The sequence below is a fragment of the Fulmarus glacialis genome, unplaced genomic scaffold (genome assembly GCF_000690835.1).
Source record: "Fulmarus glacialis isolate BGI_N327 unplaced genomic scaffold, ASM69083v1 Scaffold10828, whole genome shotgun sequence".
NCBI lineage: Eukaryota > Metazoa > Chordata > Aves > Procellariiformes > Procellariidae > Fulmarus > Fulmarus glacialis.
In genome coordinates, this window is record NW_009230146.1 from 1 (window position 1) to 13,202 (window position 13,202).

At 37.6% G+C, this 13,202-nt stretch overlaps 1 protein-coding gene across 1 annotated transcript; it reads left to right on the forward strand.

Annotated features, from left to right (window-relative positions):
* Positions 1-526: 526 nt before the first annotated feature.
* LOC104072262 (centrosomal protein KIAA1731-like) lies at positions 527-13,139 on the forward strand (the record flags this gene model as incomplete). The annotated part of the gene is made up of 10 exons (XM_009584115.1): positions 527-640; positions 2,088-2,228; positions 3,359-3,542; positions 5,348-5,515; positions 6,493-6,717; positions 7,990-8,096; positions 9,644-9,856; positions 10,671-10,768; positions 10,895-11,975; positions 12,960-13,139. Coding segments are annotated over 10 exons (2,511 nt in total), but the record flags the coding sequence as incomplete, so codon positions are not given.
* Positions 13,140-13,202: the final 63 nt, after the last annotated feature.

Genomic DNA, 13,202 nt, shown 5'->3' on the forward strand with positions numbered 1-13,202 from the left:
GACAACACTTTTCAGGGAAGTTACGGAAAATGCTTTTTTCTCTGGTTAACTAATAAATTGGACATAATGGTTCTGAGTTTTGTAAAGAAAGTCTGTACTTGAGAAGGGTTATTTTGCTGTTAGGTATAGTTATATTGTGGATCTGCCCTGCTTTGAGGTGAGTGTGACAGCTGTTCTAAGTGGGATTTGTATTAGTACATTAACCTCAAGTGCTTTTAAATTAAGGTAATGCTTTTGAAACATGAAGGTAGAGCTCTCTGATGAATGTCAATTTGTGTGGAGGAGTTTGCCTTAGGCTGTTAGATGCTCTCAGTTGTTAAGCCCTCTAGATCTGCCTTGTGCTGATGTGATTCATTAATTATTAAATTTATATAAAGTTTTAGACAACAATATTTTCAGGAGAGAATTTGGGGGGGTGGCTTTCTTTTAATACTAATTTAAGTGTACAGATCACTTATGTTCTGTTTAATTGCTTTGCTAGAGATACTGTTCTCTGATACAGCTGTACTTGTACGTTTCTTCCTAGAATTTTGAAGTGAAAAAGACTCCTGCAGTGAAGCCCTATAGTGCTGACAACTTTTCTGTTACACGTTATCATATTTCCGAACCTTATGTGGACAGAGAAGTGGATGGAGAGCAGGTGATTAACTCCAAGTCTTTGTGATACACGCTTCCATATATCTTTCTTTATATTGCATACAGTGTTTGGATATCAGCAATTCAGTTTTCTAGAACTTGTTTAAAAATGTGAACTTGTGTAAAGCAGCTATTACACTTAGTAATCAGAATCTTAGATGGGGAAACTTGTACGGCCTGTTACGTGCTCAGTCACTTGCGGGATCACACCTGACAGTCCCGCATGAACAGAGCTCTGTAAGGAGGTGAGTTCACAAGGCCGGCATAACATTAGGACACCAAAATCATCTGCTTTGTGGCTTCTGCTAAATTAATAGCTGCAGTTGCCCTGCTTTTATCTCTTCCCCTCTTTAGCTGTGTACTCCCAGCTTTACCTTGTATTTGTGTTCATCTGTTCATGCAGTCAATGGTGTCAGCTTGCCAAAATGGCAGAAGTCTAATTTCAGAAAAAGAATGATGAATAGATTTTTGCCAAATGGGAAAGTTTACTCAAATTTACAGTACGCTTGGACAAAGGGCAAAGTCAGATCAGAAGAAGGGGGGGACCTGAAAAAGTGAGATATGGAGGAAGAGCTTAGCTTTTAGAGGTGATTTTTGAATTAAGGTAGTGCTATTGAAAAGTGAACCAAACAATAGTTTGGTTTATCGGTGATGTGAGACCACAATCTAAGTTCCTGTTCTGGCTCAGCCTCTTTTAGACTAGAAAAGCTCTCAATAAATTTGTTTTTGTGAATATTTTCTTCAGTGTATGCACAAAATTTTCATTCATGAAGTTTTGGGTTTTCTTAACATTTGAAGAACTACGCCTAAACAATAAGAGAAGATACTGTAGTTTGCTTAGCTTTGTAATGGAAAACTCCAAAATGTTAATCTTTGTAGCCTTGCTTATGTGTAATGATTTTTAATTTTTTTTTTTACTTGAGTATTTTTTAATTTTCATGTGTTATTTTTCTTATTTAAAAATTATTTTAAAAAAAAAATTTCTTACTTAAAAATTGCAGATTGTTTCTGGTTTCCCAAATGAGAATGACAACATTTTTGGATTCCCCCACCCCACCCCGTGTTTAAAACGAAACCATGAGGATAGAAGTAGTCAATCTGTAATATCGACTGTATTATTCTTTTTGCCTTGTATTGTAGGAAAAATAACCACTATGCTATAACAAATAAATCATACAAATGATTGTCCCTAGTATGTCTTGAAATTAGAACACTTTGACACCTGCACTTATGGAATATGTAAATATGCACTTTTTTTTTTTCAAAGGTAAAAAACTCGTTTGGTCCTGCTTGCAACCAAGAATTGTAAACCTTTAAGGATGCTCATATGGCATTGTATACCTTTTTTTTTTTAAGTGCTTTTGCTACATAATTATTCATTTATTTATTGTTACATATGCTTTAAACTACCACAAAGAACTTTATGGGCTAAACTATTGATTGACTGTCAGCCAGATGCTCGGTTAGCTGCTGAAGAAGAAGGGAAGCGTTTGGAGGAACTACACAGAGAGGCAGAGAGGGAGAGAAGAGAGCAGCTTGAAAAGGCACATCTCAGAGGAAGTCATGCCTTGAAGAAGGTCCATTTGGCTCAGGTAGGCAAAGTAGTTGTGCCTGGTTTTAATGTCAAAATGACCAGTGTTAAGTAAGTTGTAGGTGGCTGATAAGGAATTACAGTTACAGGAGTAAAACTGATGGACTAAATGGAGTTTTCAGAATGCATTAAAAACCATCAAACTGTTTGCTTATTTTGGTTATCTGGAAGGAGGGAGAATGAAAGCACACAGATTAAGACCAACCTTTAGAAAAACATCCTTTAATTTTTGTTATCAATGTTTGACCAGCTATTAACCAATTGGTAACAATCAAGGTAAACTTTTTTAATAGATGATGAACTCTGCTTTTGCACATCAGCTTTAGTTGGAGTTGGTTATTCTGTGCTTCAGGGAAAAAAATAGTTTATTATTAAGAAGGCAACAGTTTATTTTTTGGAAAACTTTTCAAAGTTTTTACTTAAAGACTGAGGTTCTGTTAGTGTATAAGTCTGGAAATATTGGAATTGTTTCCTTTAAGAAGTAAAAACTGAACTATTGAAAAAGGTCTTTGTACCTAGAGGTATGCTCTGAAATTTGTTTTATTGTCCGTTACCTTCACAAGTATTTTTGGAGGCTAGAAATAGCAAAAGCTTCCTGTTTTTCAGTTGAGATATGATTGGCCCTGAATGAGTAACCTAACTGAAATGGGGAACTGTGGAAATATTACTGATGCTCCTTAAGTTAACAGGAAAAAAACCCAACCAAACTTCAAATAAAACTTTTTAAAAATAACTTTCATATATAATTTTAGAGTGCCAAGAGTATTTAGTTCACGTCTTAAAAAGTAGCAATTGCTGAAGTACATACTAACAAAAGTAACTTGCCAAAGGAAGTACTCATTTACCTTACAAAACAGAAGATTTAATTCTGTTGAGGAAAGTTGGCCTATAGGTGTACAGTCTGATCCTTTATTTAACATTAGATCTTCTAGGTAGCATTGATGACTCCTGTGTTTAAAGGTCAGATACAGCCTTCTCCCAAGGAAGCACCTTCTCCCTAGAATAAAATTAACTTTAAACATTAAGGATGAAACAAACTTCATGGTAACCAAATGGACTGTTTATCAGTCCTGACATGGCTGGCTGAATGTGAAGACTAAATGTTTGTTATCCCTTCTTTAATACTTGAAGAACAGGGAGAGGCTGCTGAAAGAACTGGAGCAAATGCAGAATATGGACCGGATGCGCAGAAGACAAATTGTAGCACAGATGCCACCTCAACTTTTTGTGCCTGCATACAAACGCATGGAAATAAAAGAAGAATGGCAGAGAGAATTGGAGTTTGCATTTGAAGATATGTACAGTGAAGACAGGAGTAAGTAATTTGCTGGAGGTAGCTGATCTGGTAGCCCCGTAGAGGAGAGGCTGCTGCAGCTACCTGTTCCCAGGTCCAGTCGGTAGCAAGGCTGCGTGTGTATTCACAGTCGGCACACACACGAGCAGGCTTTCAGTACACATACACACAGGCCAACACAGAAAATACAGCACTCACATTAAACACAAACAGCACAAATGATCTCATCCTGTTCACTGCTCTGGCTGATCAGGATGAAGGCCTGTTAGTGGATATACGTCTGTATATACAGTATGGTTGGTCTTAGACAGCAGTTGGTCTTAGACACTCAAGTCTACCCAGTAGCTGTCCCCTACATCCCAGGTCTCCCCCTGTCACGCTATGGATCCCCCAGTAACAGGTCTTAGACACCCAGTCTATCCAGTAATTCATCCTGGACCCTGTAGCCTTCCAGTTACCTTGCATATCCACATATGCGCTGGTATGCTCAAGTATGTGCTATGGATCACTCAGTAAGTGGCTTTAGACACGCACTCTACCTAGCAGCTGGCCCTTGATACTTAGTCTCCCCAGTTGCTACCTCCTGGGCATGTGAACCCCCAAGGCCTCTTGCTACACAGGCCCAGTTGGATATGCGAGTGTACGCACTGGCATGCAAATGCTATGGATGCCTGCAGTAACTGACCTGAAATACTCAGTCTACCCAGTAGCTGACCCTGGATCCTCTTGTCTCCAATAGTCTCTGAGACACACGCATGTGTGCCAGCAGGTTTCTTAGTTGACCCCAAGACCCCACGGTCTCCCCTGTAGGATCTCCCGATCCCTCCACTAGCCAACTCGCAGATCCCCTGGCCTCTCCAGTATCCAGCCCAGCCTTATGGCTGATAGATACCTAGCTCCTAAGCCTCTAGTTGTTCTCGCTGGCTAGTCTGGCTTGCAATTTGCTAGCCACTGCATGCTGATACTCATACCCACATAATATGCACTCATTCCGGTCTCTGCAGTTGTCGGCAGTGCTGTGGACACAGATGCCCATGTGACTTTTGGTCCCCACTCCAGTTGCTGGCCCTTATATATCTATACACACACATGCATACAAAATAGTGTTCCTCACCTAGGAAAACAGCTAGAAATGGAATTTAGTGAGGACAGACTGTCAGGCACAGTGCATGGCAGACAAGTGTACTGACTGGCCCCTTTTATCCCCTTATTCTTACATTTTTTCTTCACACTTGTTCCTCCCCAGACTAACTTGATCCTTTCCTTTCCCTGCCGTTGGTTCCTCCCTCAAATATCTATAATAAGCGTACAATCCCAAGGTCATCTTCCCATGTGTCACATGCCCCTTGTAGGCAGTACCCCCCTCAGTTGGTAAGGTGATTGTGGGGGAAGTCCTGTTGACTAGTCTTCTAGGATTTTGCACCTGGAGCATGTGATCAATCACTCTCCTGTGACAGCCCTGTGAGCAGCCAGGTCAGGGTGTGTCTTTTCCCTGATGAAGTTATTGGGATCCTCCTGCATGTAATTGTTTCCGTGTGCTGCTTTTTGTGTAAAGATGAGCCTTTTATCGCATGAACTTTTATTCTGAAAGTCATAGCTTACTCTAGTGGAAAACCCTGTAGAATTTCTGAATTAATAGATGGCTAATGATCTAAACAGTTTTGAATCTTCTATTTTGGGAATAAAAATAGTTGGATTAAATCTGTTGTGAAACAAGTTATTAATATTTGAACTTCTTAGGGATTTGTATGATGAGTGTGGTCTTGCAATGTTGTTTGCTTTTTATTCCAAGTGGTCATTTTATGTGGTTGTGTTCTTTTAATTAGAAATGAAAGGAGACCTGATTTTGCAGTTTGAGCCACAACCTTTTCCAGCCCCTTCTGATAGATCTCAAGATAATGATCTCGATATCTCTTTGGAGCAAGAATCTGCTTGTGATACTCAACAAGAGTTGGGACAGATGATAGAAGAGGAGGAGCCCAATGAATCAGAAAGTAAAGCTTTTAAACTTTAGCTTTTAAAACTTAGCTTAAACTTTTTGGTTTTGTAGTAGAAGAGAAGAGTTTTTAGTTTAATATATCAAATAAATTAACTTTAATATTAAACTAAAATGTCTTAAGTACTAAAATTCCTTAATGCCTGTGAAGTATTTCAGTATCAAGTGGTTTATGATGTTTATCATGGATGATAATACTCTAATGATTATGAATTTAAAAATGAAAATGTGACTTCTTTTTCTGATATACTTCAGTTCATTAATATACTGAGAATAATTTTTAATTGTTCTAAGAACTACATTGTTAGTAGCCATAATAAGTTCTATATGATTAGTGTAAACTATGGGATGATGCTGGTATGTGAACTTAAAATATTTTTCATTTTGTGTTTTGAAATATTTCAAAGTTAAAGCTTCACTTTCTATGAAAGTCTACTTACTGTGTGTCCTTTATGTTCAGATTGGTGATTGAGTTGCTCCATATTGTGAGCAGGCTGCAGCAGGTGTGGGGGGGTGTGTGTGTGTACTCTTTGCTTGTGGCATGTAGAGGGTAACGTGGTGTGAACAAGAAGTATGTAAGTGAACTTTGCTGCTTGGCCAAGCATTTCTGCCAGATCCCTTTGCTGGCACAATCCGGTTTTTGGTCTGAGATGCATTGTGTTGCCGGTGCTAATATAAAGCAGGTGGGTGGGAGGATAGTACTGCTTATTTCTGCAACAGTACAGTCTAGGAGTAGTCTGACTGTGAAACACTACAACTAGCCTAGTCCTCCTTTTATAGCGTGCAGAGACAAATTACTGCTTTTCTCTTGCAGGTAAGAGAAAATATTGTTAAGCTTTTAAAACTTGGTAATATACCTGAGCTATTTGTCCAACTATGTAACCAATTAAAAAAAAAAACAACAGGTTTTTTTGTTTTTATGATATGAAGATATTCATTACCCAAAACTCTTTAACAGTGTATATTTTTTTATAGATCATGAAGAAGCAAATACTCACCAACCTCAGTCAAAACTTGCCTTAAAGAAATTGCTGAACAAGATTAGAAGCCAAAAAGAGGAGTGGACGTCAAAAAGTGAGAAAGAGATTCAAAGTGAAATTGAGACTATTGAATCAGGCACAATTGCTAGTGAAGAGAGACCATTATGTGATTCCGAACTTAACTATGAGCAACAGAAAAATACAGTAGGTGAAGCCAAAGGTATGTAATACATACTTGCATCAAAATTTGTTGTGTAGGAGCAAAAAGACTTGTAAGGTGGACCGTAACAAAACTGTTTAATGAATTTTCCTTGGTGGTGTTTTGTCATGTTACCAGAAAGTACAATTCTCCTATCTTTGCCCACAGTGCATTATTGATTTGTTGAAACCACAAATAGGAGAGGTTTTGCTCTTATGTCCAACTTGCCCATTAAGATTTTGTGGAGGAAAGATGTCCAAAATACCTTTGTATCTTTTAAATCTCACCCAGATTGTTGTCGTGCTTGATGTTGCCATACTTTAATAGGTGTTTGTCTCCAGGAGTGGAATTCTCAGCACAAAATTGGGCATTGAAGTACTGTACCTGTTGAACTGGAAAAGCCAGGTGCTTCAGAGATTCACAGCTAGAAATGCACAAGACAAGCATGAGCTGATATATCTGAAATAATGGGGTTTTTTTTTTCTGCTTCTAGGCACCATTCTGAAAAGCCTCTTTGTAAAACTGGAATTTATAGCAATTAGACATTCCATTTTGTTTGGTAGCCAGATCATTTTGGGGTTACTTCCCATTTCTATCCTTTGTGCTCTTTTGGTTATGCTAGTGCCGAAGTTGGTGAACTTGTATGCTAAGTGGGATTTCTGAAGTCTATTAAAGTGATTAAGTTGTGGTGGGTTGTGGTTTTTTTTTTTTTGCTTTCATAGGGTGCTTGTGTTTTTTTTCAAATGAGATTAAGCGATACAGTTCAATGGTGTACATGGATACACCAGCATAATTCCTGGGGACTAGTGAGTGCAGCATGAGTGAAAACATGCCTCTGGGGAAAATGTGCTGCTATTTGAAGCTGACAGTACAGGATGAAGACTTGGTTTTTGTGGAATAGTGAAATGTTAGATCATTTGCCCAGAGAGTGCCCGTTTTATACCCTCTTTGTTCCAAGAGGTTAATGTGTGGCTCTTTATTCCTCAGGATGATCTTGCTATTAGGCTACCAAGGAATCTGGGTGGAAGCAATCTTCAGTCCTGTTGGAGCTGAGCCATTACTATATATTCAAGAACACCACATAATAAAGGGCCATTAAAGGCTTAAATGATACAAAAAACTGATTTTCTGGTTTATGGAGACAGGCAGAGTAGTGGGACAGAGACAGTAATCTTTTCAAGAGCAGCCTATGCATTTTGTTTAGAGAGGTTGTGAAAGCTGTAAAGCAAGATGTAAAGAAGATCCAAGGCCCTTTCTGACTGCAATTACAGTTAAATAACATGTGTATTTTAGACTCTGTGGAAATGTTGGAAAATACAGTTGCAGCTGAAAATTCAGTTCTAATCCATCCTCAAGAACAAGCAGCTAAAATTAGAATGCAAGAGGAGAGACAAAAGTGGGTAAGTGGGTGTGTATACTTATTCCTATCTCAGTTATGGTGTAAAAAAAAAAAGTGGTTTACAGAAGACTGTAAAATGCTTCAGGTTATATAGCAGCTCTAGATCCTTTTAACATGCTTGTGACACTTAAATAAACTTTTTCTGTAACATTTTCTATACATAACCTCTGTGTATTAACTTTTTAAAAATTACTAAGCTCTAGCTGGAAGTTAGAACAGAGTGGAAAAACCCAGTTTCTTAAAATCTAACAAGTGCTGTAGGAAAGAGATGCCACCCTATGATTAAATGAGAATCCCAAGTGTAGATTAATACCTTTGCTTTAGGGAGGATGTAGTCAACAATACACAACTCTGAAAACTTTACTAACCCTGTGTAATAACATAGCAAGGTCTGTCGGACTGTGTTTAGTGACTGGAAAAGTTTACAAACCTTGAGGGTTTTTGGTTTTGTTTTTTTTAATTAACTAGGAAACAAATGGAGAAAGTCTTTTGTGTCTATGGGAATGCTACGTTTATTATATTTAGAAAATAATAACTTTTTGTATTATTTCATTATATGTATTGTGTATATGTTTCATTATATTTTCAGTTTTGTTGTATCCTTAGAGACCTACCAGCTATTACATGGTGGCTTATCAATTTTAAAAAAAAAAAGAAAGTTGAAATTCGGGTCTTGGTGCAGCCTTAAATTGTAGAGTTAAAGTTCAGAAATTCAGGAAACAAAAATTTGACAAAATAATACTGTTTTAGGGGAAAAAATAAAAGAGCAGATCCTCTGTGAAAGGATTACTTTCTTTAAGGTGCATTTTCTCCCACTTTGCACCTGCCCAGGTGTATGTATTGCTATATCCACATTAACTATTCTCAGGTCTAGCTTTTTCTCGGGTAGCTCTTCCTGACATCACCATTCAGACTGGTTCATTAAAGGCTTTTGTCAAGTTCACCTTTGCCAGTACTTTGAAATTTTTCTTCACTTCCATTCCAAAAGTATATATGCTGTTGCTACATGTGGATCTAAGTGATTTGTAGCTGATAAGTACATGGAAAGAGAATAAAAATAAACAAACCACTTCAGAGATTTATGGAGTGCTCTTAAAGTGGTTATACATTAGCTATTTCAGAAGTTCTGTAAGGCCTGAATTAACATTTAAATGTGTTGAACTCATGATGAAAAGCTCTATAAAATGCAAAGTAGATTTCTGAATTCAATTTAAGAAAAGGACTTCTTTTGCAGTTTCTGGAAAATTAGTGTATCTTGAATGGTTAGATTCTGATTTTATCCATTCTATTAATTTGAGAACAGATAATAGTGCAATAGTAAATGGATTCAGGGACTATTAGAAATATCTAGCCACTAAAATAAAATTACTCTTGTAAACTTCGGAACTATTTTTAAAGGCCTCTTAAAATTTGCAAATGCCTGTCACAAGCGATAAAATTTCTGCTGTAAGTTGGAGCAAAGTTTTGTGTATGGTGGTATGTGTGAGGGGTCTTTGATTTCTTTGTCATTCCATTCTGGAGATGCACCCTAATTTTTCTTCTCAATAGAACAAGCAAATAGAGCAACAGAAACAGGAACAGCTGGCCTTGCTTAAACAAATTGAAGAAGAGAGAGCACGTTTGGAGGCTGATTTTCTGAAGATCCAAATGCAACCCTGTTTGGAGGAGGCTAAGAAAAAAAAAGAGGAGGAAGAGCAAGGTCAGCTGGTACAAAGCCACAGTGTTCCTTCTACAGATCAGCAGACTAAAGTGGAATATGAGGTGAAGAATTGTAGAAAATTGTGTGTGGTTTTTTAATGAACCTTATTATAAAAATCAAGAGCACCATTTATTAATTTTAAATTATATCAATCAACACAATCAATCAATTTTTATTTCTTAGGCTATGAATCAGAAGGTCGTACATACAAAAGCTTCCTTTTGTCTGATATAGAAACTTGTATTTCACATGATATCACTGGACTTTGAATATTGGATTGTCTTTGCATAGTCCCAGGGACAGCATGTCTGTTAAAAATACCTGTTAGTAAAATCTGATTAGAGTCATATAATAATTATGCATGTACACATATCCTTTTTCAAGAAGAAAAAAAAATCTTGGGGGGGGAAGACAAAAAACCCCACCTCTGTGTTTTTGTCTGTCTAAATCTCAAACAGCTACTTAAAGGAGAGGAATTTATTGAGGATGTTGAAGGAAAGTAATCTCTTTTAAAATCTTGAATCATTTGCACAACCTGTACTCCTCTGAGAATCTGATTACCTTGAAAATGCAGCTCTGTTGGATCATTGCTCCCTGAGTTTGCTAGTGGGTACATTTACCGCTTTGAGCTAAGCTGCTGTAAGCACCATTGACTTTGACGGTGTGTGCTCGACTTGCTAAGAGAGACTGTAGCTGTAGGCCATCTGTTCCAGAAACTGCTTTAGCTTCACTGCCTCAGGCTGAAATCTCACAGACTTCAAAGGGTGGTACAGAGTGGCTTCTGTAAACTTAGGAGACAGAATGTAGGTTGTTGCTTTAATAGTCTTCTGTGAGTTATTTGTATATGTGCATTTAAAATTATTTTATTTTGATTAGACTGGAAATGCTACTGTATCAGAAACCAGGAGTCCTAGAGAAGACAGCCATTTACAGATGATTCGTAATTATCAACAACGCCTTTTGCAGCAAAATAGGTAAATTCCTTTATGAAATGGAAGTCTGAGTTGCCTGTTTCAAAATAATTTGAATTGCTTTGATTATTGAAATTGATGTTTGGTTTTGCACCACTCTGGAAAGGTTGATGTTTTTGTTCTGTTCAGGCTGCACAAACAGACCATTGAAGAAGCTAGAAAGCATCTACAGGAGTATCAGAATAAATTGAAGCAAAGATACTTATCTACTTCTGCAACACTTCCGGGCTCTGTGGAAACAAAATCAATTGATTTGAAGCCTGTCTTAGAACCAATTCTACAGAGGCAAGGAGTGCAACCAACACAATACCAGTCATCTGAACAAGTATGTGCACAAGAGCATGCACTGTCACTACCTGTGTTTTCAGGAACATTGTGTATGGTGGAAAAACCATCTTCACAGAAACATGAAGAGCAAACGCGTAACGTTTGTCCTGGCAGACATGTGCAGTTTTTAGAAGCATCGAAATCTAAATATGGAGAGTTTTGCTTGCCATGTGGCTGTCTCTCACAGGAACAAGTGGGAATGTTGGAAGCCTCCAATAATCACATCACAGAACCGTCTCAGTTCCAATTACCTTCGGGGTTAGTCATGAAAGATGTCACTGCAGTAAGAACACAACCGGAAGCACGCGTACAACGTGTTAGATTTGTTTTGCCTGCAGAAGATTCCTCTGAGCCTTCAGAAACAGTGCACTTTAAAGAGTCATCTCAGAAGATGTCTAACCATCAAACAGAGACAGAAGCTGGAAAAGAGCCTTCACTTAAGACACCCCTCATGCCAGCGACAAAGGGATCTCATATAGTTCAGGCAGCCTCAGTTGATTCTTTGTATCGGCAGGGATCTGCAGAGAGCACCATCAAAACAAGCTTTGAACAACCCCTTAATCTTTCTGAAGCCATGATTTTATCTCATGAAGAATCTAAAGCCCAGGGTGTTGAGGAATTCTTGATACCAAAAACGGGAGATGCGTCTTTGTTAAATTATTCTGGTATACTGAATTTAAGGGACAGAGTGTTGGCCTCATCAGAAAGCATCCAAGCTCAGCAAAAGTATTTGAAAGAATTGCAAGAGCAGCTAGATGCACAAAGAGAAGCTCTTCTTTCTAGACAGAAAATACAAGAACAACTACTTTTACAAAAGCAAGATAAATTGAAGGAACAGATGCAGAGACAGCAAGAGGCTTTGAAAGGATTTCTGAACAAGCAGGTAAATAATTTAATTTATAAATGCTTTGCATGGTGAGTCAACTAGTAAGCATTCAAACTTAAGTATGAATGCTACCAATTAGCAAAGTATCCCATGGAGTTTTGATAGTTTTTGGTGATTTACCATAATGAAAATTTTAATTAGGACTTGTGATTTGTAATCAGTAGTTTTTTTCTGTAAGCCTCAAGAGCGCCATTTTGTTCAGTCGAACAGATATAGTATGGACTTCTGTGCACGGTCTCTGAACATAAGGCCTATCGAAATAGTTATGTTGTCTGAAATATCTAGGCAGGTATAGTTTTCTTCAGCTCTAGAAATGCAGCTATATGCATAAAACAGCTCTTGTATTAAAAATACTTAAGCAGTACCTCAAAGGATATCACAAGCATTTTGAATAGATTATTTTTTTAAGTTTGTCTTTTTATGTGTACATGTTAGGAAATTGTTTTTTCAGCTGCACCCTTGACTTGTAATTTTGCTTGTTTCTGGGTAACAGAAGAAAAATCCAAGTTTATTTTTGAGTTTCTAAAGAAGCTCCTTTTGCCCTCCTTCTCTCTTTTTTTTTTCTTTTTTTTTTTTTTGAACAGAGCCATCTTAGAAAAATAACTGTTGCCTACAGTCCCTGTCTCTTGCTTTTGCAGTCTCCAAATAGCTAAAATTCCTGAATTCAGGAACTGAAAAACTAAGAGCAGGAATTGTTCCTGTTAAAAATTGAGTATTCTAATCCAATCTAACAAAGGCCTTGAAAATGTAAATAATTATGTTTTAGCATATTAGGATTGTAGAGCTGAATAAAATACCTATACGTCCAAATGTTTTTGTAGGCTAAGCAAATCTGTCCAGTATCCTGCATACTTGAACTCCTTTCTCGAAGTGCTTAATATTGTCCTGCATGGAATACACACACAAGAAAATGCTGGTTTGATAAATGAGTATAAATATAATCTTATATACAGTTGCTTCCCCCCCTCCCCGCCTTCAAAGGTGAGACATACCTGCACAAATGAAGAAATGACAGAGGCACAAAAGCCTGACTGGATTAATAGGACTGACTTTTTCCGAGTCTCAGAAAGGTATCAGCAAGAGAATTGTGGCAGGAGTAAATTTCACAGAAGTGAAATGATTTCACAGTGCATCGGTCCAGCTGAGCAAACTGGTAAGCCTGTATAATATTATTCATTATTTTTCTCGTTTTGCAGCTGAGATGGAGTTCTGTTCCATCTCCCC